This window comes from Nothobranchius furzeri, chromosome 5 (genome assembly GCF_043380555.1).
Source record: "Nothobranchius furzeri strain GRZ-AD chromosome 5, NfurGRZ-RIMD1, whole genome shotgun sequence".
In the NCBI taxonomy this organism is placed as follows: Eukaryota; Metazoa; Chordata; class Actinopteri; order Cyprinodontiformes; family Nothobranchiidae; genus Nothobranchius; species Nothobranchius furzeri.
In genome coordinates, this window is record NC_091745.1 from 17,000,186 (window position 1) to 17,026,538 (window position 26,353).

The following is a 26,353-nucleotide window of genomic DNA, read 5'->3' on the forward strand; positions in this document are numbered from 1 at the left end:
GTCTCCGTTTCCGCTGCGGTCGAGTCCTTTTTAAAGAGGAGGTTATGACCTTTAACCCCAGCTTTTAACGTCCTGCTTTCATCTCAGTTCCTCTCTTCAAACTCTGAAATGTTTCTGCAGCTGCTGAAATATTCATCCAGCAAACAGGAACTGTTTTCTAAAGTTGAGGAGGCGATTCTCTCCGTTTGAAGTTCTGACAAACGGTCCAAAAGAGACAAACGAGGCGAAGCTTGATTTTCACTTCTGGAAAACTATTTTAGCAAGAAAATCATTTAATTAAAGCTTTTAATTTAATACTCCTAGTTTTCTGTTTCAACAGACTCCTGCTGTTGAACTCTAACCAGTTCTTCAAAAAGGCCAGTTTATGTCCTGGTAGGTTAAAAAACATGGGTCTGTGTCGGATTTCTCAGTTCAGCTCTAACCGAGCGACGAGGAGCCGGTGCAGAACCAGAACCAGGGATCAGCGTTCCTCTGGCTTTAGTCTCGTCTGCAGCAGGTGCTGCTCAGAGCCAGAGCTGTTGGACCAGACGTTTCTGAGTCAGCAGGCGTCGTTTACAGTATAAAAACGGGCCGAGGCGGCGGTGGAAACCGGAGTCTCTGGAGGAACCTGCAGATCCTGGATCAGCTGCTCTGTGAGGAGAAGCTACAGCCTCAGATGTGTTAGTACTCCTCTCAGCCTCCTGTAGTGAAACCTCAGCTCGCCCTGTTCAGGATGGCGGCACGTCTCCGTGACGACAGAGACGCACTTGTATATCTGCATGTGTATATTTATTACCCCGTGGAGAGCATTTGGGTTTGAATGCTGTGCAATGGTTGAGTTTGTTGACAGAAGCTTTGTGGTTTAATTTAATTCATCTTAGGAGGTGATTTTCTTATTGGGTTTGTTTTTGTTGTGATAATTAGTTTAATTCCTTTGGAGTCGGGACAATGTCGTAACGGTTCCCTAAAGACTTCTGCAGCACTGAAGTTTAACGATTGTTTTAGAAACACGTTGATGCTCACTGGTTTTATTCGTGTCCTCGAGTGACTGAATCAAATCTCTCAGGTGACTTTTAGACGTGATGGCGTTTTCATTCTGGTCGGGGGGGGGAAACGCTTTAACGTTCCCTTCTTTACGAATATTTATTTCTCCTTCCTCCTTAAATCAGCGTGAAGCTGAATCTTCATCAAGTTCAAGTAGAGCTGATGGGTTCATCTTTTATTTTTTGCGCATTTTTAAGAGTTCCTAGAAAAACGAGCTGCCTCCGTTAAACTGCTGGATGGTTCTGGTTTTATTCAGAAATGGAAAAGCAATAACTCTACTTCTACACGACAACCCGAACATTTAGGACGTGTTTGTAGCTGCTGCGCGTTAAAATCTGATTTTCTCCATAAAATATGACAAAAGTTTCATTCCACAACAAAAGCGGCTCAGGAACTGGACGGAGGATCAGTGAGACGGGTGTTTGGGTCAGATTGATCACGTGAGACACGTTAGAGTTTTCCGGGGGCCGTTACGGGAGCGTTTCCCGCTCCGTCGTCGTTAGTGAGGTCCTTCCAGGTTAGCAGCCGTTCTGAACTAGATGACCCGTGTTTTGGTCTTTTCCTCCCGTGCACTCTGTTCTGAGATCAGCCGCCGGGCGTCTCTGCGTAGAGATTAGATTGTTTCCTTCTATGAAAAGAAACTCGATGTGTTAATTATTATAAATATGAAACTGATGTTTTAAACAGATGTTTTGTCGTTGTTTTAGCTAAAAGATTTTTTTTCTGTTTTGTTTCTATTTTGACTTGTGTTCCCAACAAATACTTGAATTTCTTAAAAAAAATGTTTAGAGTCAAAGTAGTGAATGACCGTAAATAAATAAATGGACACTGGATAATAATCCTCGGATGTCTCCAGTTTCATCTGAGTGGGATTAAGATTCAGATTAGACCTTTTTGTGGCTCAGTTTTGTTTTTCTTTTGGTTTCTTTCCATCATGAACAGTTTTCTGACGTTTTTTCTATCGGAGGTCCTTTCTGGTTACGGCGGCTGGAGGACGAAGAGCCTTTCAGGTTCTGGTTTGGATCTTTGGTGGGTTTGTTCTGTTTTCCGACTTTCGTTCTGTTTATCTGCTGCAGCTTTTAAGGTTGGAAAACGTCTTATTCTCCCCCCAAATGCCATTTCTGGTATTTTCCGTGGACTGAAGAGGAGGACCATCTTTGGGTCAGACCTCTGAGGCCGATTCACATTCAGGAAGTTTCTTGGTAAACCGCCTCAGCTCTCAGCCTCCTCTTCCTCCTCCTCACACATTAACACACCTCCTGTCACAGGTGGCTGCAGGATGCTCCGCCCCTCTGATCCTCATCTCTAAACCCCTACAAACCTGCACACACACATACACACACACACTCAGGGATGCTGGGCCTCCTGGCTGCTGGATCGGTCTTCTTTCCTGGACTCTTCTTCGTGTCCAAACAGACACTGAAGCTTCTGGTGGGATGGAGCGAAGCCGATGCTGTGGTTGTATCTACACGGTAACACACACACACACACACACACGTGTTCATACTAAACTGATGACACACTTGTTGTTTAATGAGAGCAGATTTCTGATCCTAAAGATGAAATAAAGTTTTTTTTGTTCTGGTTGTTTATTTATTTATTTATGCGTGAGCATCCTGACAGTCAGCTGTTGGTATTTCCATGTTGTTTTTGTGTTTTTTGTGATCATCCTATCCATCTGCATTTGTGTATTTTTTTTCTCAGAGCTTTATTATTTATTTTGTAATGATTGAACTTAATTGTAGTTTTGTTTGTGATTTTCTGCTCATCTATGGTTCTGACAGAGGCAGAGCAATAGTTCTGTGTAAACGGCATGAAGATGGACCTTTATGTGACCGTGTATCTTCCTAAAGTTCAGACTGAATGTCGGGTTTGTTTTCTTCAGCCTGGTGTCGTCTCTGCAGGCCGTCTTGGCCTCATCAGCTGGATGCATCATTGCCTCGTCCTGCGGGGACATAATGGAGGACAGGTGAAGACCACATCCTGCATTTTCTCTTCATTCATTTAACGTTTATTTTTTAATCCCCAGTCTGATTTAAAATGCCTCTTTAAAAGATTTCATATCAATTTGATTCTATTTTTAATTCTCACCAGGGCTGCTTCTCTCTAATGTATAAAAATATTTTTGTTGAAATTTTGCAGACGCACTTTCTCACTCAGTTTGAGCAGCATTCGCTGTCACCCAGTAATCTAATTACTAATCTGAGATTAACTTGAACTATCCTGAGCTATTTCAGTCCGTCTGTAATCATCCCTGCAGAGCATGATGGGAGGAGTGATGGGAGGAGCGATGAAGGGTGGTTTCCTCATTTACCAGTCAAAGTGGAGCAAAGGCCTGAGCCACATTTGTTTATCAAATCCCAACCGGATCCTCATTCATTCACCTGCAGCAAAAACCAGCCGAAAGGCTCAGTTTTCAACAGACAACAATCATGTTTTTTTGTTACCAAATTAGGTGAAAAAAAAAAGGAAAAAACTGCTCAAAGGCATCAACATTGCAGGTTTTTTATTTTGTACAGACAAATCAAATATTTTCAGCTTTACAACGTTTATTAGACTCATTTTCACACTTTGGATCATGATGTCGTTTTAAATCACATTTGTTTGGATTCCCGCTGTAAGTTGAACTCATTTCTGATACAAGTGGGACCAACGATCCTCTCGGGCTGTCGCCAGCAGGAATGTTGTGTTCTGCTGCTGAACGACGGCCTCAGCTGCCTGTAAGCTGCTGGAGATCGCTTTACCAAATATGGAAAACAGAAATATAGACGGATGAAAAAGGCAAACGACTTTATCTGTGGCTTCGTTTAAGCAGCCACTGTGCTGTTTCTGTCTTCTCAAAGCCAGTCATGGTTTATGGTCACAAGAGGATTCTAGATTTCTTTATAAAGTTCTTTATAAAATTTTGACCTGAACATTTGGAGTCCTTTTGAGGACTCTTATTAAAACTGTTGCTTTGAGAGGCTCCGCCTCCTCCTTTAAGGTGCTTAGATCCTGTTGATGTATTTAAAAGCAGTTAAACGTTTCTTTACAAAGTAGCCTCGTGAATTTGATGGACTGCGTCTCCCGTGTCGCACCTCCGTCTTCCTGTAATGAAGCAAACGTGCTGCAAAGTCAAAAACCCTCCTCTTCTGCACCCCAGACACCCGCTGACGGAGGCATACATCTTGTTTGCCACACCTTACTTCCTCTACGACATCTATGCCATGTTCCTGTGTCACTGGCACAAGCTACAGGTCAAAGGTCATCAGGAGACACACAGCGGTGGCTTGAAGGCTGCGGTGCCCAGCTACCTGCGCAGAGAGCTTCTGATGGTTCTGCATCACATCTTCATGGTGGCCTTCTGCTTCCCTGCTTCCCTGGTAACTATGGCAACGCAGAAGCTGACAGTGACATTTCCTTTGGGTAAAGCTCAGGAAAACTAAATCTGAAAGAAAAATGATCTAGTCTGCTGTTTTAAAGTCCTTGAATCGAACCAGTTCCTGATCTAGGTTCTTTAAAACGGATTTCTGAGCGACTTCAGACCCAAGAGAGTCCATCAGGTTAAAAAACCTGTTCTGAACAAAAGTTTAAAACCAACAGGAAGGGCAAGTTCTGGACTTGGTAAATAACGTGTGACTACAAATGAACACAGTTCTACTAAATCTGGAGCAAGAATCAAACCTTCAACCACAGAACACTGAAGCCTCATCCTGGGACGGTCGGGTCTGAGTCGGTTCTAAACCAGTTTCCTGTTTCTCAGCTGTGGCGCCGAGGGAAAGGAGATTACTTCCAGGGAGTTTTGTTTCTGGCTGAGCTCAGCACGCCGTCCGTCTGTCTGGGAAAAGTGTTGATCCAGGTAATCCACCAAGTAATCAGATTACTTCCCACAGGACATAAACCAGTCCTGCTGACATGGTTTCACTTTTAGAAGCAGCTTTATTTTGTTTCCCAGCAAATTCTGCCTCTTTCTCTTAACGTTACTCATGGTTTATATTTGTTATTATGTAATTAAAATGATCAGCGTCTCCTTCTTTGGCTACTTTCGCTCCCTTGTGTAGAGTTTAGGTGTTCTGATCAGTCGAGCAGCCAGACTTTAGTACTTGGCTCCAAAAGTCTTTTGGTTCTTTCGGACAAAACTACACTTTACCGTCCTACCTGCTGTCATGTCTTTAGCCCCCTGGAGGCGGGAACGTTAAACCCTACCTGGTTACTCCACACACGTGTTTCATGAGCATGTTTTATCTCAGAAGTACCTCTGAAGGACTTAGTTGCTTGTCCTTTTAACAAAACTTATTTTGAGCCTGAGAGGATTAGTAGAGGGGTTTGTCCTACAATTATTTGATTACGAAATGACCTTTGACCCCAATGGTGTCCCCAGGTCATTTTCATAGGGGTGGTCAGATAGAGAAAATGTTGGGGGTGGCACACCAGATTGGTCCGTGTAGTTACTCCAGGAGGGTTTCGCCTGTGGCGGTGCGTCGGATGCTTCTTCAAATTTGAAGAACACATTATTTTTAAGACATTTCAAACAGTTGTTTGGAACGTTATTTTTAAATTTAAAACAATAGACTTAAACTTTTGTTTTGAAAATGGCGAGCAGAAGAAATTTATACTTTACATATATCAGATTACTTATGTACTCTTTAATTGAATATTTTTATTGGGTTTTACGTTTATGCCTGATTAATTATTATGAACTAATAGCTTGTGTGAACATAAACCCGTCGGTGCAGGATCGGCTCGGGGTCCAGCGCCCGCCGATGACGTCACATGACTGCAAACCTACTCAGCTTTCACACACACGTTTTGGAAAGACATCAGCAGTGTTGTTAATAAATTCTTGTTTGTTAACACCTAAATGTTTTCTTTATAAATGTAATTTGTTAATAAAACTCCATATTATCTTTGTTTTGTAAAGAATGTAAAACTGCATAAAACCAACATCGGACTGACAAAGACAACAGTTCTTATATGTGAAGCCACATCTGTTTGTATTAATGTGGAGTTCATCTGGTTATTTCCTTAGTTATGTAAATACGTTCTTTGATCCAAAATATTGCTTGGTGTCTTTTAGTAAAGTTCTTATATTTTATTTTGCCCCATTTCATCAACATCAAGAGCTTTTGAGGGTCACCGTTTATCATTTGCTTATATTTTACATTTCCTTTAGAAATGCAAACATATTTTCTCCAAAAAGTGTTGATTTTTGGACTACAGGACTACAACCGCTAAGACTATGACCACAAGTTTGTTCTGACCAATCAAAATCATAACGTGATAACGCCACTTCCGTAAGCTTCATGTTCAGACAATCAACTACTTTGGCGTCATCTGCAGTCGCAGGACCCCGAGCCGATCCTGCACCGACACCGCTGACTGCCAGCGTTTTTGAGCGTTTTTACTGTTTTTGAAGAGACACAGAACATTGTGCTCCATAATCATGTAAACACCTACACTACAAGAAGAGTAGACCCGCTTCTTACATCAGGAAGAATCAGCGCGTTTCTAGCTTCCTCTGTTCTTTCACAATCCGCTGTCGAAGCGCGAGCTGCAGGAGCTTTTCTGGTCGGAGCCTCGCTTTTTTCCACAGCAGCGTTTCCAAAACGATCTAATTCATGGATTTTCTGCTTCCTGATCACGTGACGTGTGACACATGGGTGAAGATCAGCTTTAAAGCTGTTGTAATACCAATGCCCTGTACACTGGCACTACTGGTTACTGAGACGGTCGGTAGTCTTTATATGCGTTTAAAAGAATTGCAGCTTGTGTTTATTTCTGATGTTTATTAACTTGTCTTCTTCCACAAAGTCCATGATCCACTCACTGCAGTTAAAGTGGTTTTCAATGAATACGTTACTTGCCCCATGACAGTCCGCAGAGTCCGTTACACACAGCCACAGTCCTCGCCACACAGTAAAAAACTGCTTGTCCCGTCACAGCCACCTAGTGTCTAATCTGCGTTGGCTTAAGTAGGCTGGTGCTTCCACAATCAACCAATCAAATGAGGCCAAGCCTCCTCTCATGTACGCAGAAAGAAAATGAAAACAACACGTATGGCTCCTGCAGCTGTGATGTTTACTCTGAAGATGCGGACGCTAGTTCCCAGGCCTGTTAAAAAATGTCTTTGACGACTTTTGTAAATGAACACTGGTCTGCTCGTGTGTGGCCACTGGGGTGGCCCAGGCCCCCCCTTGGGGGTGCCACTGTTTGACCCCCCCAGATTAGTGAGCAGTCAACATTGCTCCTGCTGCCACAGAGGAGCTGAAGATGATCAGTTAATCAATACGCCTGATCAGCAGCTCCTGGCTCGCACTGATGCCTGTCTCTTATTTAAATGTATTACTCTGAGCTTGATTAGTTGAGGCTGGATTCACAGAATTAGGCTACTGTCATCTACATATGTAACATTTTACAATTATTGGAAGTTTTCTTTTAACATGTAATGTTAAAATAAGGCATTTAAAGACAGACGTGTTGAGCTGGAGGAAACATCGTCCGTCTGATTTGACGCTGGAGATGAATTACTCGCTTTGAGACTTCTAGCTTTAATCTCAACTGAGGAAAAAAATCCCAATATTTTAACTAAATTATAATCTCAGTCATTAAAACTCACCGTTACCAGTTTTAAAAAGAAAAGAAAAAGATAAAATACACAAAACAAGTGAGTCAGAGTTAAAACTTTTATTGATCTGAAATTAAAACACAGGTTAATAAGAGTCTTGTGAGGTTAAGTGACAGAAGCAGAGCTGTTCTGATTTAGCAGAACCATTAGAGTTGGGTCACGGTGACACAAACTGGTTTCTCAGACGGACTTCGTCCAGAATCTGTCATTCCCCAGAGGCATCGATGTGGTGGCTTAGCTCTTGGGTGGTGTGTGAGTAAAACTAATCAGCTTCAGGTGTTTCAGAAGTTCTGTCTTCGTCATTATTTTTATTTTTAGGTAGTGAAATTTGTTTCTTCTATCTTTTAATTTTGAAATTCTTTAAAAAGCTTTAAAACAAAAAATGAGTGATGGAGAAGTTCAGGAGTGTTTACTGGGACATAAGCTCATTAGGAGGAAGTGGGACATGGTGAGGACTCGAGAGAGTAGACAGGAGTACAGGTACATGTAGTAAAGTAAAGGCAGAGGTGGTAAAGGGCTTGTGATGACCCGTAAGGAGGGAGGGGCTGGTGTGTACAGGCTGGTGAGACAGAGATCAGCAGGTTAGGGCGATCAGGGATGGAGATGTATTCATAACTATCAGATGGGAAGACTGAAAGAGTACTTTGAAGAGTTGATGGAGGAGGAAAATGAAAGAATGACTAACAGAGGAGGTAACTGTTATCAGAAAGCAACGAAGCATGAGCATAAAGTGAGGAAGACGATGAAGAGGGGAAAGGCAGTTGGTACTGAAGGCATAGTCATGTGGAGGTATGGAAGGGTCTCCGAGGTGGCTGTAGAGGTTTGGACGAGGTTGTTCAACAAGATGGTAGAGGGTGAGAAGGGGAGGAAGGGGAGATGATGCAGATTTCTAACAACAAGGGAGCTGTGCAGAGTTGTTGCTGAAATAGAGTTGATGAGTCTCACTGTTCCAACCCAGCAACTAAGTCATGATTATAAAGTTTTAGAAATTTGATTTGTTGCATTAAGCAGAAGTACAGTTTCATGCTAAAAACGCTACTAGATGATTTGCTGTGAGGATGCTGATGGAGAGGAGCAGGGAATGTCAGACGCCATTGTGTCTTTGTAGATGTGGAAACTGTCCAAGACAGGGTACCAAGAGAGGAGCTATAGTTCTGCATGAGAAGGTCTGGAGTGGCAGAGAAGAATGTTAGGTCAAGAGAGCTGTGAGACAGCAGAGAGGTGTGAGACAGCAGAGAGCTGTGAGACAGCAGAGAGCTGTGAGACAGCAGTGAGGTGTGAGACAGCAGTGAGGTGTGAGACAGCAGTGAGGTGTGAGACGGCAGTGAGACAGCAGAGAGCTGTGAGACAGCAGTGAGGTGTGAGACGGCAGTGAGACAGCAGAGAGCTGTGAGACAGCAGAGAGCTGTGAGACAGCAGTGAGGTGTGAGACAGCAGTGAGACAGCAGAGAGCTGTGAGACAGCAGTGAGGTGTGAGACGGCAGTGAGACAGCAGAGAGCTGTGAGACAGCAGAGAGCTGTGAGACAGCAGTGAGGTGTGAGACAGCAGAGAGCTGTGAGACAGCAGAGAGCTGTGAGACAGCAGAGAGCTGTGAAACAGCAGTGAGGTGTGAGACGGCAGTGAGACAGCAGAGAGCTGTGAGACAGCAGAGAGCTGTGAGACAGCAGTGAGGTGTGAGACGGCAGTGAGACAGCAGAGAGCTGTGAGACAGCAGTGAGGTGTGAGACGGCAGTGAGACAGCAGAGAGCTGTGAGACAGCAGAGAGCTGTGAGACAGCAGTGAGGTGTGAGACAGCAGTGAGACAGCAGAGAGCTGTGAGACAGCAGAGAGCTGTGAGACAGCAGTGAGGTGCGAGACGGCTGTGAGACAGCAGAGAGCTGTGAGACAGCAGAGAGCTGTGAGACAGCAGTGAGGTGCGAGACAGCAGAGAGGTGCGAGATGGCTGTGAGACAGCAGAGAGCTGTGAGACAGCAGTGAGGTGCGAGACAGCAGAGAGGTGCGAGATGGCTGTGAGACAGCAGAGAGCTGTGAGACAGCAGTGAGGTGTGAGACAGCAGAGAGGTGTGAGACAGCAGTGAGGTGTGAGACAGCAGAGAGGTGTGAGACAGCAGTGAGGTGTGAGACAGCAGTGAGCTGTGCTGCAGGAGTGACAGAGGAGGTCATGGTGGGGGTGGGACTGCGTGTTGTTTGCTGTGGTGATGGACAAACTGACGGGATGTTAGACGGGAGTCTCCATGAATTGTGATGTTTGCAGATGACATTGTGATCTGCAGTGAGAGCAGGGTGCAGGTAGAGGAGAAGCTAGAGAGATGGAGATGTGTGCTGGCAAAGAGAGGAATGAAGATTAGTCACAGCAAGTCTGAACACGTGTGGAAATGAGAAGGACACAAGTGGAACGGTGATGTTACAGGGAGTAGAAGTAAAGACGGTAGAGGACGTTAAGTACCTAAGGTCTACTGTACACAGCAGCAGAGTGGAAAAGAGGTGAAGAAGCAGGTTGGGTGGAGAAAAGTTTTGGGTGTGATGTGTGAAAAAAGCTTTCAGCAGGATCGAAAGGACAGGTGCAGAAGGTGAGACCATGTTGTCTAGTTGGTGTTTTATTTTCCCCACCAGCCTCTCATCTGATTCTAGTTTCATTATTTTGAAATCAGTTGTGTTTTCTCTTCACATCTCTTCAGTTTAAGAAGCAGAGCTCTTTGCTGCACAAAGTAAACGGTGTCATCATGCTGGCCACGTTCTTCGGCTGTCGGGTTCTGCTCTTCCCGTACCTGTACTACGCCTACAGCAGGTGGGTCACGAGTCCCATGAACATCACTCACGCTCAAGCGATTAAACAAGCAGATAGTCCGGTCAGATTTATCTCCCAAGAACTAATTAAATAAATACTTTAAAGAAAATTTGACTCCTTTGTGGAAAATGTATCGTTGCTAGGGTGAATAAAAGCGAAGCGATGGTGAGTTCACAGACCAGACAGAATCACGATTTTAAGTTGTGGACCTGCTGATCACCCATTATTAACCCATCGTCCTGAAAACGGACTCGTTCTGATCACCAGATGATTTTTGGTCATATTAACATGAAATCATAAAGAAAGATTAATTATAAAACGGAGGAGTTTTAGTGTTAACGGGATGGTGGTTAGATTTATTTTGTGTGTTTTATGTTAAATGAGAGAATAATTCCAGTATAATGTGATGTGTGTGAGTTATGTTTAAGTGATTGGTTATATTAAAAGATAAAAGGGTGTTATTTATGTTTAAATACCTGCAGCCATTAAATCACTGATTTTAAAATGATCTTTAATGATGTCCTCTGAACTCTAAAAGCTCACTAAGGCTCGGCGAGTGTGGGATTTTTCTCAGAAATGTGATAAGTTGGTAACTAACAGGATATTCTGTTTTTGTTTGTTTGTTTCGTGAGACTTTCTGAGCCGCCTTTGTTCAGCGAAACAGACGTTACATCCTTAAAGACCGATGAGCTAACGGCTAGTCTGAGTGCAGTTTGGACCTAGGCTTGTTGCTGCATCTTAAATCTATTTATCGTTATATAACACAGTTGGAGTTTTGCATAATTTAATCTACAGATAAGTTCATTCATAACTATTAAAAATGGCAGAAAAATTCTATTAATGAGGATTTAGTGTGCTTCTCTCAGTGACCACAGCGCCTCCTGTCTGCTGCTGCAGGTATGCATCGATCCCTTGGTACTCCGTGCCCCTGGCGGCCCCGTGGCAGTGCAACCTGGGGTCTGCTCTGTTGTGGCCCCTGCAGATCTATTGGTTCTGTCTGATCTGCAAAGGAGCTGTTCGACAGTTCAAGCAGCACTCAAACGCTCACCAGTGAAAATCAGACGTCAACCAGAAGAACAGCTGTACTGACGTCAAGACGGACCGAGAGGAAGAGGAGAATCAGAAGTGAGGACTGGGACAGAACTGGAAATGGGATAAGGGGCACTGACAGGAAATGAGATGATGGCTTTATTTTGAAAGGAAGACACAAACAGGAAATTCCTTTTTCCCAAAACGTAACAACAGGAAGTGGTGATTAATGAGAATTTTAAGATTTCCTGTAAAACACACAAACATGAGGTGTTTTAATCACAACTCATAAAAGACAGTTCAGGTTTTATAAGATGGAAATGATCTTTAGCTGGAAAACAAACATCTTTTAAAGCTGATCTGATCAGAGAAAGCTCTTCTGTGGACTTTGGCTGCTTTTTCACTCACGTTTCAACCTGAGGCCACATTTTAATTCAGGTCATTTGTCTCAAAAGGAGAAATCTGTACAAATCTTAGAGATAAGTTAATGACTGAACTTAGTGGTTTTATTTTCACTGCACCCATGTGGCAATTATTGAACCTTATTACATAAAGGATTTCTGACTTCATTCTGCACGTGTTTCAATCTAAAATTACCAAAAACCTTTGATCAGGATGCGTCTAACAAAAACCAGAAATAAACTTGTTTTAGGGTTTTTGGTTGTTGACCTGCAGCTTTCGCCCCCTGCTGGCAGCTAAACCTGATCAGCCTGATTGACCCGAAACCTGATCTTTATTTTTTTGTCCCGGGCCTTCAGGCCACTCCACCACCCCACCCCCAGCTTACCGAGGGCGACATCTACTCTTTTATTTTCAGGCTGACTTTATTACAGTGTTTAATGTTTATAAAGAGATTATAGTAACAAAACTTTATAAATATCAAAGAGATGAAGGTTTTAGGCTCTTGGTCTGAGTTTGTGTGATAAGTGAAGGATGGATGTAACTCCACTTTTTCCTTTTAATGTTTACAGATTATTTTACATTCAAGTTTGACCTTGATTAAACTTTTATTAACTTTGAAGTAGTGCTGTGTTAATAACATTAATTCATCAACTCTGAATCGATTCTCATAAAAATTCCAAGAATCAAACTGAATCAAGTCATAAGCTCAAAAATCGATGTAATATTTTAACATAATTTGCTCTTTTTACATTTAAAACTAGAAAAAGTCCACATGGCCATTTTTGATGTCGATAATCGATTCTAACCCTTGAGAATCGGAACCAAATCGATTCTTGAAATTGGAATCAATACCCAGCTGAAGTTTTTATCCTTTTCCCTCGTTGGCTTCGTTTCTTTGTGCTGCTCGTGTTTCTTCCTTCTGTGGCTCGTCTCTTCTGCAGGTGTTTTACTTTGTGCCACGAATTTGCTTGTTTTTGCATCTCTTACAGTGATGAACCTTGTTAAAGTTGGTGTTTTCCATGCTTAACATTGGTTCTCTTAGAGATCACCATTTTCCTATAATGAGTTGTTTTTTCCTGATTTGAGTTTCAGGTTTGAAATATTTTCTTTTATTGTTTCGTCTTCGTTGCCTTTTATCTTTACACACCCGTTGTCTTGTTTCTTTGCGTTGACTCCTTTTGATTTGAGTTGTTTAAAATTTTTGTTGGTTGGTTTGTATTTCTTGTCTGTAGTTTTTTTTTTTCTTATGTGCTTTAAAAATTTCCTTTAGTTTTGGAACGTTTCTTGTTTCTTTGCTGTCGTTTGCTTCGGTCAGTCTTTCTGGTTCTAAAACCAGCAGCAGGGTGATGCTCGTCGACTCCAGCTGGCCTCATTTTTTGTAGAAACGCAGGTTTTTGTCTCGTTTCTGCACGCAGACTGACTTGTGATTATTTTTTTAAAAGGATTCTGGTTTTGAAGCAGCAGAAACCTTGTAGGTTTTAAAACTGCACAAATGTTTTACCTGTTCTAAATAACATTTTTTATGCCTGAGATGCAAGACGGTTTGTTTTCTTTCTCTAATCTGATTTCAGACTAGAAACAGGCCTCCAACTTATGTAACAGAAGTGTTGGATAAATGTTGGTTTTCACTTTCATCAAGAACACCTGAAGCCAAACAAATGCTGATCGCAAAAAACCCAAATGTTCACATTTACCTGTTAAAGTAAAAGAGCTGCACCATTTTTATATTTACCACATTAACTATTGATACTGGTTATGTTGCATTTTTATGACCTTTAAACTTTTACCTTTTCATAAATAAGTTATCCAAAACTATTCAGATGTTTTGATCTTTTATTTTTTTTTAACTATTTACAAATAAGAATTTATTCCCATTCTCTGAGCTAAATCAGATGATTTTAGGAGTGTGATCATATTTACTCAGAACCACGCCGACTGTAGAACTGTTTTAATACACGCAGAACCACATCATTTACCTGTGATGGATTAAAATAACGTTCTACTCTAAATTATTGACAAAAACATGTTCAGATGTCAGGCAGACAGAACATCAGAGATGATGAATAGAGGAGGAACTTCAAACAGACCAGCAGAGACCAGAACGAGGGAAACCAGGATAGAAGACGGGTAAATGTGGACACGATGGAGAGTCTGTAGGACGTCTGGGATGAGCGGGATCCTGAAGAAGATACTGAGGGTGATTCTCAGTGTCAACGAACCTCGCCTTGATGCCTTGGTCCTGCCCCGGCTGCCTAGGGGATACATCAACAGGAACCACCAAGGCGTGTTTCGCGTCTGTCCTCTATTTGTTAGCCGTTTAGCTAGCTGACCAAGGACACATGGGAGGTGTCTATTTGCCTTCTCTCTGTCAAAAAATTCCCAGAATACAGCACTCTGTTTTCAAAAAGATGGCGGATCAGGAGGTGGCGACTACTTCAGGGACAAACTTCCAGTTTAAATGTAAGCGTGGCTATCGGGCTGATATCTAAAATGTTTTTAGATCCGGTGCAGTTGGTTGGTTGGTAGTTGCAGCTTCAGTGGCTAGCAGGTACTAACTCACTTACACATTTGATTTAACCAATATATACACAATTAAACAGTAAAAGGCTCTTTATACATCTATATTTGGGTTAGGGGATGTGATAGGCGGGTCGTAAACACAGCGCGTAAGCTAAAGGCGGGCTCTGGGCAGCCGTGGTCATGTGAGGTAAGTCTGTTCCATTTAACTATTTTTTGACCAAGGATGGACAGTGCCCTCATGAGCAAAGCACCTTGACATTGAGAAACACCCTGGGAGATCACGCGGGGATGATGGAGGACCACAACAACAGAACCCAAACAAACCAGACTGAACAATAAAACAGGATAGATTCATGAACCAGACCAGAGGACTCAACAGGCTGAAGGAGGACCGACTGACTGATGAAGACGAGGAACTGATTCAACTGTTAACTCTGATGAAGTCCAGCACAAACAAAGAGATTCAGGAAAATTCAGACGCAATAAAACATCTACAGAACTATCAGATTAAACATGGTTTTGTTGGTTCAGTTTTATTTATTATTGTCCATCATAATAGCCAACATTATGATCGTTATGATCATCATAATTTGTTCTCAGGCCTTGAAGCCTCTCAACCACCCCACTCCCATCTAACTGGGGTAAACACAGCTTGTTTATTATTTATAGACAAACTTTTAATAAACTTAAACAGCCACAGGAACATTTCCTTTACTGAGTCTAAGATATCTAGCCCCATGTTAGTTATAACAGTTGAAGCTTCCAGTTATAAACATTTATTAATGTTTTGGTTTTTTATTTTTTTGAATAGTTTCAGCACAGATGTACGTTTCTGTAGAGACTGGGTTTAGTTTACAGAGTCAGCCTTTACATGTTCTTTCATCATGTTTGGGTCCATTTACTGAACTGTTGATGACATTTAGACTTTTGGTCAGAACTCTGACACATTATGTTCTCTTCAGATTCTTTTCAAATGAATTGGATTCACATTAAGAATATATTTTGTTGTCTTCTCTTTGCTGTTGTTGATCCAATATTCTGATAAATTATAGCTCTAATCTGGAGCACAGAGGGTTTTCGATCGGGTTGGCCAAACATTTCAACACAAGGGTCAAAATCAACAAGTTGAAGCTCGTATGTGTCACAAATACTAGATATTTGTTTTAAAGCTGCTCATCTGGTCATAACCACAACCCTAACAGATAATCTTTTACTGAACAGTTTATGTGCTGAAACTGTAAGTTTCTTCAGAAATAGTCCCAACTCCATCTGCTATAAGATGTCTTGAATTCAAGCAGCAGTTTTAATTTTTAGATCAAGATTTAAACATTCCACATGACCAGTAAGTCTACTGTCACGTTTATAATCCTGCCAATAATAGTGCTACTCAGGTTTATGATCCAAGTTCTGTCATTGTTGAGTTTGACTTGATGACAAAAGTAGTTTAGACTCAAAGAGCAAAAATTGTGTGAAACAGCACATCATCTGCATATAGAGAGACATCAGCTTTAAGGTACTGTCACGCTGTGAGGTTAGGACCCAAGATGCAGACCCTGGATGACACAAGGCAGGAGTAGTGAAAACGTAAAAATCCTTTATTTAGGGGCAAATCCAAAAGGACTGGAAACCAAAAACCAAAAATCCAAGAATCAAAACCCTGGCAACATCCAAAAACACAAGCGATCTAGAGAACTTCAAAAATACCTAGAGAGGGGGCGAGACAACGCTGACACAAACAATGGACCAACAACACACTGGGACGCAGACAGGGTTATATACACAAGGGCTGGGTGATTAGGGAATTGTGCACAGGTGAGACCAATAAACAGAGGAGGAGCACAACGGAGCAGGGGAGGAAACCAGACCTAAAGATGGGGAAGGGAGCAAAATGAACTAGAGGGTGAAAACAGACTAGATAAAACACTTAACAGAAGACTAATGATAAAAGGTGTCCAAGGAAAAACGTAAGGGAAACCTAGAGAGCCTGGAAGGGGTTGGGGACACACCGGGACACTGAAACCTGGGGGGGGGGGGGGGGGGGGGGGGGGGGACACCTACGGGGAAAAAACCTGAAGTGGCCTGGGACCACAAGGAGGCACGAGGAGGGATGCAGACAAGGGAGACACACGAGGGAGACGCAGGACGCAGACCATGACAGGTACAGATGCAGCTTCACATCGTTCGAGAATTTCCGATTTTCTGATGCAGTGACAGCTTTAATCTAAAATATTCCCAACGATCGGAGTCATTACAGAATTTTTTGAGTATCAGATGAAAATAGCAATTTGACGAGGCAGCAGAGATGGAGTCTGGTTACATTTTGTTGATAGTTGCTGTCATCGTGTCACCTTTGTGTAAAACATAAATGAGTAGTTTTTTTATAAGGAGTTGCAGTAAAAATTCCCATTAAACAAATATGAGACTTTATCTTTTTATAATGTCAGAATATTTTATCCTCTAGAACTGAATTTAAATCCACACACAATTTTATTTATTTTTGGATAATAAGCAATACGATTTTTCATGTTGTAAAAAATATATGGAGTTAGCATTTTTTCCTTAATCTTAATTATGCTCTTTTTCAATTTGGTGTAATGAAAATCACGTTTAGTGTTTTGTCTAAAAATGGTTCTCAAACACTTAAATGTTTCCGTTTCTATATCAACATCTCGCTAATAGCTAGTTTTGGAAGAAGTCATGTTTACTAGTCGCTAGTGCCAGCAAATATTTATGGGGTTGCTGGAGATAAGATTATTACTCAGTTATAAAGGAAACATTATTGTAGGATTTGTAAATGTGTAAATAGTAAAAATGGCATATAATGATTTATGGCATGGTTGTTCCATCTAATGAAGGTCATTTGCTGCTGAGAAAACATGACCAAACAAAGCATGTGGGTCTGACCAGCTATCAGCAGAACACCTGAAACATGGTCTTTTACCCGACTCCATGCATCAGTCCTCGTAGGGCCTGGGGTAAAAGAAAAAGCTGGAAGGAGGTCCTGCATCAATAACTACTGACCGTATGCCCTGGCAAGGGTATTTATTGTCCCAAGGGATTCTGCTGGAAAGACTTCAAGAGAGTATAACAACTGATTATCAATTAGGTTTTAAAGTAAGTTTAGTACTGACTTGTGCATCTATTTTCTGGTAAAAGGAAGTGTCACAGAGAGGAATTACTTTAGTTAAATATTTACTTAAGTGCCCGCTTCGTTTTATGTTTCCCTTGAAAACAAACTTCAGAAATCAGTAACACCAAATATTTGTGTTGGTCAGATCATTTTCCATAATTTTCCCCAGTTGAAATAATTTTTGTTTTCGTTTATTTCATTCAAAGTAAAAACAAATAAAATATATAAACAATAAGAAATGCATAACAAAAAATCTAATTTGAACGAAGAGCAGAATGAAGAAAAACATCTTATAATTTCTGCCCCCTTTTCCAGAAAAAATAATCAATTTATATATAATTTCCATTTGTCACACACACACACACAAACACACACACACACACACACACACACACACACACACACACACACACACACACACACACACACACACACACACACACACACACACACACACACACACACACACAGATTTTCCTGTTCTTATTTCCAGAGCGATCATGATCATTGATTTTACATTTTCATAATTATTTAGTACACTCAGTTTGGTACTTTTTTAATATATTAAATAACAGTTTTTTTCCATTTCTCTTTCAAGGTTATTCCACACTTAAACACCTTTACAGATATATCCCATTCCTTAATTTTAGTTCTTAATCTGTTTTTTTTAAACACATCAGTTTCTTTCAGCAATTAGAATTTTCAGCGTTTGTTGCCAAAAGCAGAGAAAAGTTATTGTTAATTCAAATAAGGAAAGTTTAAAACATACATTTATATATTAGATCATTTAAAGCTTTTTGCTTTGGTTATACAAACGTTAACCAGGTTTCCTGTGTTTATAAAAGTTCTTTGTTCATTAGAAAATTATATTTAAAAACCCCACTAAACAAGTCTATTTCCCTGTAATGCATTAAATACTGGTGATTAAAAGATAAGGACTTTACCAATAAACCAGGTGTAAATCAGACAGACATCTTAAAAAAGTAAAGAGGACAAAGGCCAAAACGCAGATTAAAGAGATTATGATGGTTTTAACAAGGGCAAGTTCACATCGGTTAATCCATTAATCACTTTTTTGTTGCTGCTTCCTCATGACCTCAGATTTGCCCCATCTCTGCTAACTTTTAAATCAAAACAGAAAACTTTCATGTATTCATTCTGCTGCACCTTCTGCACTGTAACTGCTCAGTCTTTGTTTTATTCTTAAATTGGTAATTAATTTGTAACAATGGGTCGTTTACATCTTACTTATGAACCATAAAATGTGAGATTCCATAGAAATATGAAATATCAATCTGATGGATCTTTGACTATTTTAACCAGAAGATCAGAACTTTTTATTGCAGGGATTAAGCGACACTTCGTATTAACTCCAAGGAAAGAGAGAGAGTCAGGTTTATAATAGTTAAGAAATTTATTTCTACACAATTTAAACAAGACTAACTTTAACACTCTGTGTACTGATGGACTAAGGTGGAGTAGACGTGATGAATGATGATGGTGTGTGTGTGTGGAATGTTATTCAGAACCAGCGGATCCGGAGAAGCATTTAGTTCTGAGTGGGAGTGAATGTTGCGCTCTAAACTTTAGTAGGAGATTTATAACACACATGAAACCCATCTGTTGGTCTACGTACCCCAGGTGAGGCAATAAATGAACATACAGTACTCCAGACTCCTGATTTTGATAAACCTTTCATTCTGCAAACTGATGCGTCTGGTGTAGGTTTGGGTGGAGTTTTGTTGCAGGAAGTGGATGGAGAGAGGAGACCTATTGCCTTCCTGAGTAGGAAATTGCTGGACCGTGAAACTAGATATTCAACTGTGGAGAAGGAGTGCTTGGCAATGAAATGGACGGTCGAGTCGCTGAGATACTACCTGTTGGGACGTCATTTCAGCTTGGAGACTGATCATCGTGCTCTGCAATGGCTTCACAGGATGAAGGACGCCAACACAAGACTAGCTGGTTGGTACTTGGCTCTGCAGCCATATGACTTCACTGTGCTATCGGGCAGGGAAGTCCAACACGGTGGCAGACTCTCTCTCGTGGATGTATGAGGATTAGGAGGTATTAAACCCTTGAAGGAGGAGGGGAGGAATGTAATGTAATGGTAATCATTGAGCCTGGTTTCATTCATCCTTCAATCATAGAAAAAGCCTGTGTAATGGACTTGCTACATTACAGGAAGCCTCTGTTAGATCCAGAATGTCGAGGTCCTCTTGGACCCTCCTTGGAACCGAAGCCGGTAGAAAAGCAGCGGTGCCGACCAAACTAGTCTTGGAATGCTTCCAGGTCACAAGAGGTTATCACTGGCATCTCCGAGACCCTGAAGGGGTCGTGAGGTTCAGCTTTTATTCTGATGGAACCGTAGCGGTCAGGTGTAACTTGCAACAGATTTTATCCAGCTTGCCGAGGTTCTTTTTTGGCTGAAGAGGAAGTCCGGATGGCCGGTCCCAGACTTCTCTAGAACGCTTTGAACTGAACTAAAGGTGGCGTGGGATAGTTTTTATAATTGTCATATTTTGGTTTACTGGCGAATCAGAATTTGACATGCAAAAAGAGGGTTTATACAAACACCACAGAAAACCACGCCTCCCATCAGAAACGAAGGTTCTGATTGGATCAGACAAAAGGAAATGTGTTGTGTGACTTTAGCATTACGTGTCATCAGTGTCTAGTGCAAATGTCCAGGATTATAATAACTTGTAAAATACTACTGATCACAGGATTATAATATCAAGTAATAACATTGTCAATTCACAGATTGATTGAACATTGGGCTCACATTATTATTGGTAATAACAGAGTTGTTGATTACGTGTTTATCACAAGAGTTCATTGTCTTGAGCTGTAAAGAGGTGAAGCAGTTCAGATGAGCAGAGGGCATGAAAGACCTTGGCCAACATCTCATGTAGATTAGGCCTGTGTCAGAGACTTTATGTCTCCACTTCAGCAGACGAGTGGAGCATGAAAACAGGACATGTCATGACGCTACAAATGTGTGTATTTAATTTGATCTAAATGTATCTCTCTCTTAATTATTCTGTCACATTGGTTTTAATATTCGTGATATTCTCACTAATGAAGCACATTGAATAGCCTCTGTATTAAATGTGTTATACAAATAAAGCTGCCTTGCTTTGTTATCACATATTCTAGAACATGGTAGGTTTTATTTTAATTGAGTAATTTAGGTTTTCTTACAGATTCATGTTTGAAGTGAAAATCTTAAATATGAAAACATTCACAGATGAGAGCTCAGAGCAGAGGAAACAAAAACCAACAACTTACAGATTTATTCTGAACCTAACTCCTCCTGTCTGGTCAACATTTACAGAACGTCAACAGCAGATTCTGTTTGACTTCCTAAAAATCTAATTAAATAATGTTCAATGGACCCCAGTTTTCTAAAAGCAGGACTCTGAACATCAGATGCAGTAAAATGACGGTTTCTTCAATAATCAGCTGCATGAAAAGAATGTCCAGGAGATCAAAGCTTCTATGATTCAGTCGCAAACTATTTAATATAAACCAGACACCATTTTCTCCAGACTAATAATGTAATAAGTCAAGTATGGAACAATAAATGAATAATATAATATATGAAATGTTGATGACTCCAAAATACTTTTTACTTTATTAAAAGTCCAATACTTTTACACAGTTCTTGTTTTTTATATTTTAAATGGGGTGTCCAATTAAGTTTATGATCCAAGATGACCCCTAAAAATCTTACTTCATTTACTCTTTCAACTGAAGTACCATCTATGGACAGTGTAACAGAATCATCTGTCTTCCTGTTACCAAAAATCATGAATTTCATTTTATTCCAATTTATAAATAGTTTATTGTCCATAAACCACTTCTTAAGTTTAGTCATCTCACAGTCCATATTTTCCAAAATAATTTGCAAGTCATTCCCAGAACAAAATATATTTGTATCATCAGCAAACAAAATGAACTGTAATATTTTGGACACATCACAAATATCATGAATAAACAAATTGAAGAGCTTAGGCCCCAACACAGAACCCTGTGGGACTCCATATGTAATCATTTGAGAATCTGAAATTTCATCTTCTAACTACACAAATTGATTTCTTTTAGTCAGATAACTACTTAACAAAATCATGAGCTATCCCGCTATCCCTCTTATCCCATAATTCTTCACTCAGCAGTTTATTGTTTTCAATAAAGTTGTCTAGTTTCTGAGTGAACCATTTTTCAGGCACTTTAGAAAACTGGGGAAGCACTCAAGCGATTAAACAAGCAGATAGTTCGGTCAGATGTATCTCCAAGAACTAATCAAATAAATACTTAAAAGAAAATTTGACTCCTTTGTGGAAAATGTATCGTTGCTAGGGTGAATAAAAGCGAAGCGATGGTGAGTTCACAGACCAGACAGAATCAGGATTTTAAGTTGTGGACCTGCTGATCACCCATTATTAACCCATCGCCCTGAAAACGGACTCGTTCTGATCACCAGATGATTTTTGGTCATATTAACATGAAATCATAAAGAAAGATTAATTATAAAACCGAGGAGTTTTAGTGTTAACGGGATGATATTAAATGTTAATGCTGTACGACTCGAGGCACCCTGAAGCAGGCCTCGGTGGTTAGATTTATTTTGTGTGTTTTATCTTAAATGAGAGAATAATTCCAGTATAATGTGATGTGTGTGAGTTATTTTTAAGTGATTGGTTATATTAAAAGATAAAAGGGTGTTATTTATATTTAAATACCTGCAGCCATTAAATCACTGATTTTAAATCGATCTTTAATGATGTCCTCTGAACTCTAAAAGCTCACTAAGGCTCGGCGAGTGTGGGATTTTTCTCAGAAATGTGATAAGTTGGTAACTAACAGGATATTCTGTGTTTTTGTTTGTTTGTTTCGTGAGACTTTCTGAGCCGCCTTTGTTCAGCGAAACAGACGTTACATCCTTAAAGACCGATGAGCTAACGGCTAGTCTGAGTGCAGTTTGGACCTAGGCTTGTTGCTGCATCTTAAATCTATTTATCGTTATATAACACAGTTGGAGTTTTGCATAATTTAATCTACAGATAAGTTCATTCATAACTATTGAAAATGGCAGAAAAATTCTACTAATGAGGATTTAGTGTGCTTTTCTCAGTGACCACAGCGCCTCCTGTCTGCTGCTGCAGGTATGCATCGATCCCTTGGTACTCCGTGCCCCTGGTGGCCCCGTGGCAGTGCAACCTGGGGTCTGCTCTGTTGTGGCCCCTGCAGATCTATTGGTTCTGTCTGATCTGCAAAGGAGCTGTTCGACAGTTCAAGCAGCACTCAAACGCTCACCAGTGAAAATCAGACGTCAACCAGAAGAACAGCTGTACTGACGTCAAGACGGACCGAGAGGAAGAGGAGAATCAGAAGTGAGGACTGGGACAGAACTGGAAATGGGATAAGGGGCACTGACAGGAAATGAGATGATGGCTTTATTTTGAAAGGAAGATACAAACAGGAAATTCCTTTTTCCCAAAACGTAACAACAGGAAGTGGTGATTAATGAGAAATTTAAGATTTCCTGTAAAACACACAAACATGAGGTGTTTTAATCCACAACTCATAAAAGACAGTTCAGGTTTTATAAGATGGAAATGATCTTTAGCTGGAAAACAAACATCTTTTAAAGCTGATCTGATCAGAGAAAGCTCTTCTGTGGACTTTGGCTGCTTTTTCAATCACGTTTCACCCTGAGGCCACATTTTAATTCAGGTCATTTGTCTCAAAAGGAGAAATCTGTACAAATCTTAGAGATAAGTTAATGACTGAACTTAGTGGTTTTATTTTCACTGCACCCATGTGGAAATTATTGAACCTTATTACATAAAGGATTTCTGGCTTCATTCTGCACGTGTTTCAATCTAAAATTACCAAAAACCTTTGATCAGGATGCGTCTAACAAAAACCAGAAATAAACTTGTTTTAGGGTTTTTGGTTGTTGACCTGCAGCTTTCGCCCCCTGCTGGCAGCTAAACCTGATCAGCCTGATTGACCCGAAACCTGATCTTTATTTATTTTTTTGTCCCGGGCCTTCAGGCCACTCCACCACCCCACCCCCAGCTTACCGAGGGCGACATCTACTCTTTTATTTTCAGGCTGACTTTATTACAGTGTTTAATGTTTATAAAGAGATTATAGTAACAAAACTTTATAAATATCAAAGAGATGAAGGTTTTAGGCTCTTGGTCTGAGTGTGTGTGATAAGTGAAGGATGGATGTAACTCCACTTTTTCCTTTTAATGTTTACAGATTATTTTACATTCAAGTTTGATCTTGATTAAACTTTTATTAACTTTGAAGTAGTGCTGTGTTAATAACATTAATTCATCAACTCTGAATCGATTCTCATAAAAATTCCAAGAATCAAACTGAATCAAGTCATAAGCTCAAAAATCGATGTAATATTTTAACATAATTTGCTCTTTTTACATTTAAAACTAGAAGAAAAAGTCCACATGGCCATTTTTGATGTCGATAATCGATTCTAACCCTTGAGAATCGGAACCAAATCGATTCTTGAAATTGGAATCAATACCCAGCTGAAGTTTTTATCCTTTTCCCTCGTTGGCTTCGTTTCTTTGTGCTGCTCGTGTTTCTTCCTTCTGTGGCTCGTCTCTTCTGCAGGTGTTTTACTTTGTGCCACGAATTTGCTTGTTTTTGCATCTCTTACAGTGATGAACCTTGTTAAAGTTGGTGTTTTCCATGCTTAACATTGGTTCTCTTAGAGATCACCATTTTCCTATAATGAGTTGTTTTTTCCTGGTTTGAGTTTCAGGTTTGAAATATTTTCTTTTATTGTTTCGTCTTTGTTGCCTTTTATCTTTTCACACCCGTTGTCTTGTTTCTTTGCGTTGACTCCTTTTGATTTGTGTTTTTAAATTTTTGTTGGTTGGTTTGTATTTCTTGTCTGTAGTTTTTTCTTTTTCTTATGTGCTTTAAAAATTTCCTTTAGTTTTGGAACGTTTCTTGTTTCTTTGCTGTTGTTTGCTTCGGTCAGTCTTTCTGGTTCTAAAACCAGCAGCAGGGTGATGCTCGTCGACTCCAGCTGGCCTCATTTTTTGTAGAAATGCAGGTTTTTGTCTCCTTTCTGCACGCAGACTGACTTGTGATTATTTTTTTAGAAGGATTCTGGTTTTGAAGCAGCAGAAACCTTGTAGGTTTTAAAACTGCACAAATGTTTTACCTGTTCTAAATAACATTTTTATGCCTGAGATGCAAGACGGTTTGTTTTCTTTCTCTAATCTGATTTCAGACTAGAAACAGGCCTCCAACTTATGTAACAGAAGTGTTGGATAAATGTTGGTTTTCACTTTCATCAAGAACACCTGAAGCCAAACAAATGCTGATCGCAAAAAACCCAAATGTTCACATTTACCTGTTAAAGTAAAAGAGCTGCACCATTTTTATATATACCACATTAACCATTGATACTGGTTATGTTGCATTTTTTATGACCTTTAAACTTCTGCTTATTCATAAATATGTTATCCAAAACTATTCAGATGTTTTGATCTTTTATTTTTTTAACCTATTTACAAATAAGAATTTATTTCCATTCTCTGAGCTAAATCAGATGATTTTAGGAGTGTGATCATATTTACTCAGAACCACGCCGACTGTAGAACTGTTTTAATACACGCAGAACCACATCATTTACCTGTGATGGATTAAAATAACGTTCTACTCTAAATTATTGACAAAAACATGTTCAGATGTCAGGCAGACAGAACATCAGAGATGATGAATAGAGGAGGAACTTCAAACAGACCAGCAGAGACCAGAACGAGGGAAACCAGGATAGAAGACGGGTAAATGTGGACACGATGGAGAGTCTGTAGGACGTCTGGGATGAGCGGGATCCTGAAGAAGATATCGAGGGTGATTCTCAGTGTCAACGAACCTCGCCTTGATGCCTTGGTCCTGCCCCGGCTGCCTAGGGGATACATCATCAGGAACCACCAAGGTGTGTTTCAATGTTTGTGTGCTGTGGAGGCGTCTGTCCTCCATTTATTAGCTGTTTAGCTAGCTGACCAAGGACACATGGGAGGTGTCTATTTGCCTTCCCTCTGTCAAAAAATTCCCAGAATACAGCACTCTGTTTTCAAAAAGATGGCGGATCAGGAGGTGGCGACTACTTCAGGGACAAACTTCCAGTTTAAATGTAAGCGTGGCTATCGGGCTGATATCTAAAATGTTTTTAGATCCGGTGCAGTTGGTTGGTTGGTAGTTGCAGCTTCAGTGGCTAGCAGGTACTAACTCACTTACACATTTAATTTAACCAATATATACACAAACAGTAAAAGGCTCTTTATACATCTATATTTGGGTTAGGGGATGTGATAGGCGGGTCGTAAACACAGCGCGCAAGCTAAAGGCGGGCTCTGGGCAGCCGTGGTCATGTGAGGTAAGTCTGTTCCATTTAACTATTTTTTGACCAAGGATGGACAGTGCCCTCATGAGCAAAGCATCTTGACATTGAGAAACACCCTGGGAGATCACGCGGGGATGATGGAGGACCACAACAACAGAACCCAAACAAACCAGACTGAACAATAAAACAGGATAGATTCATGAACCAGACCAGAGGACTCAACAGGCTGAAGGAGGACCGACTGACTGATGAAGACGAGGAACTGATTCAACTGTTAACTCTGATGAAGTCCAGCACAAACAAAGAGATTCAGGAAAATTCAGACGCAATAAAACATCTACAGAACTATCAGATTAAACATGGTTTTGTTGGTTCAGTTTTATTTATTATTGTCCATCATAATAGCCAACATTATGATCGTTATGATCATCATAATTTGTTCTCAGGCCTTGAAGCCT

The 26,353-nt window shown here is 40.5% G+C and overlaps 2 protein-coding genes across 2 annotated transcripts in view; one reads left to right on the forward strand and one right to left on the reverse strand.

Moving 5' to 3' along the window:
* LOC107373895 (heat shock 70 kDa protein 1) overlaps positions 1-26,353 on the reverse strand; it is a 230,475-nt gene that overhangs the window by 138,182 nt on the left and 65,940 nt on the right. The window lies entirely within an intron of this gene.
* Positions 2,173-11,695, forward strand: LOC139069986 (ceramide synthase-like). The gene is made up of 6 exons (XM_070551482.1): positions 2,173-2,495; positions 2,909-2,992; positions 4,166-4,385; positions 4,766-4,861; positions 10,307-10,416; positions 11,314-11,695. The coding sequence occupies exons 1-6, from the start codon at positions 2,377-2,379 to the stop codon at positions 11,468-11,470; spliced, it is 786 nt and encodes a 261-aa protein (XP_070407583.1). The 5' UTR covers positions 2,173-2,376; the 3' UTR covers positions 11,471-11,695.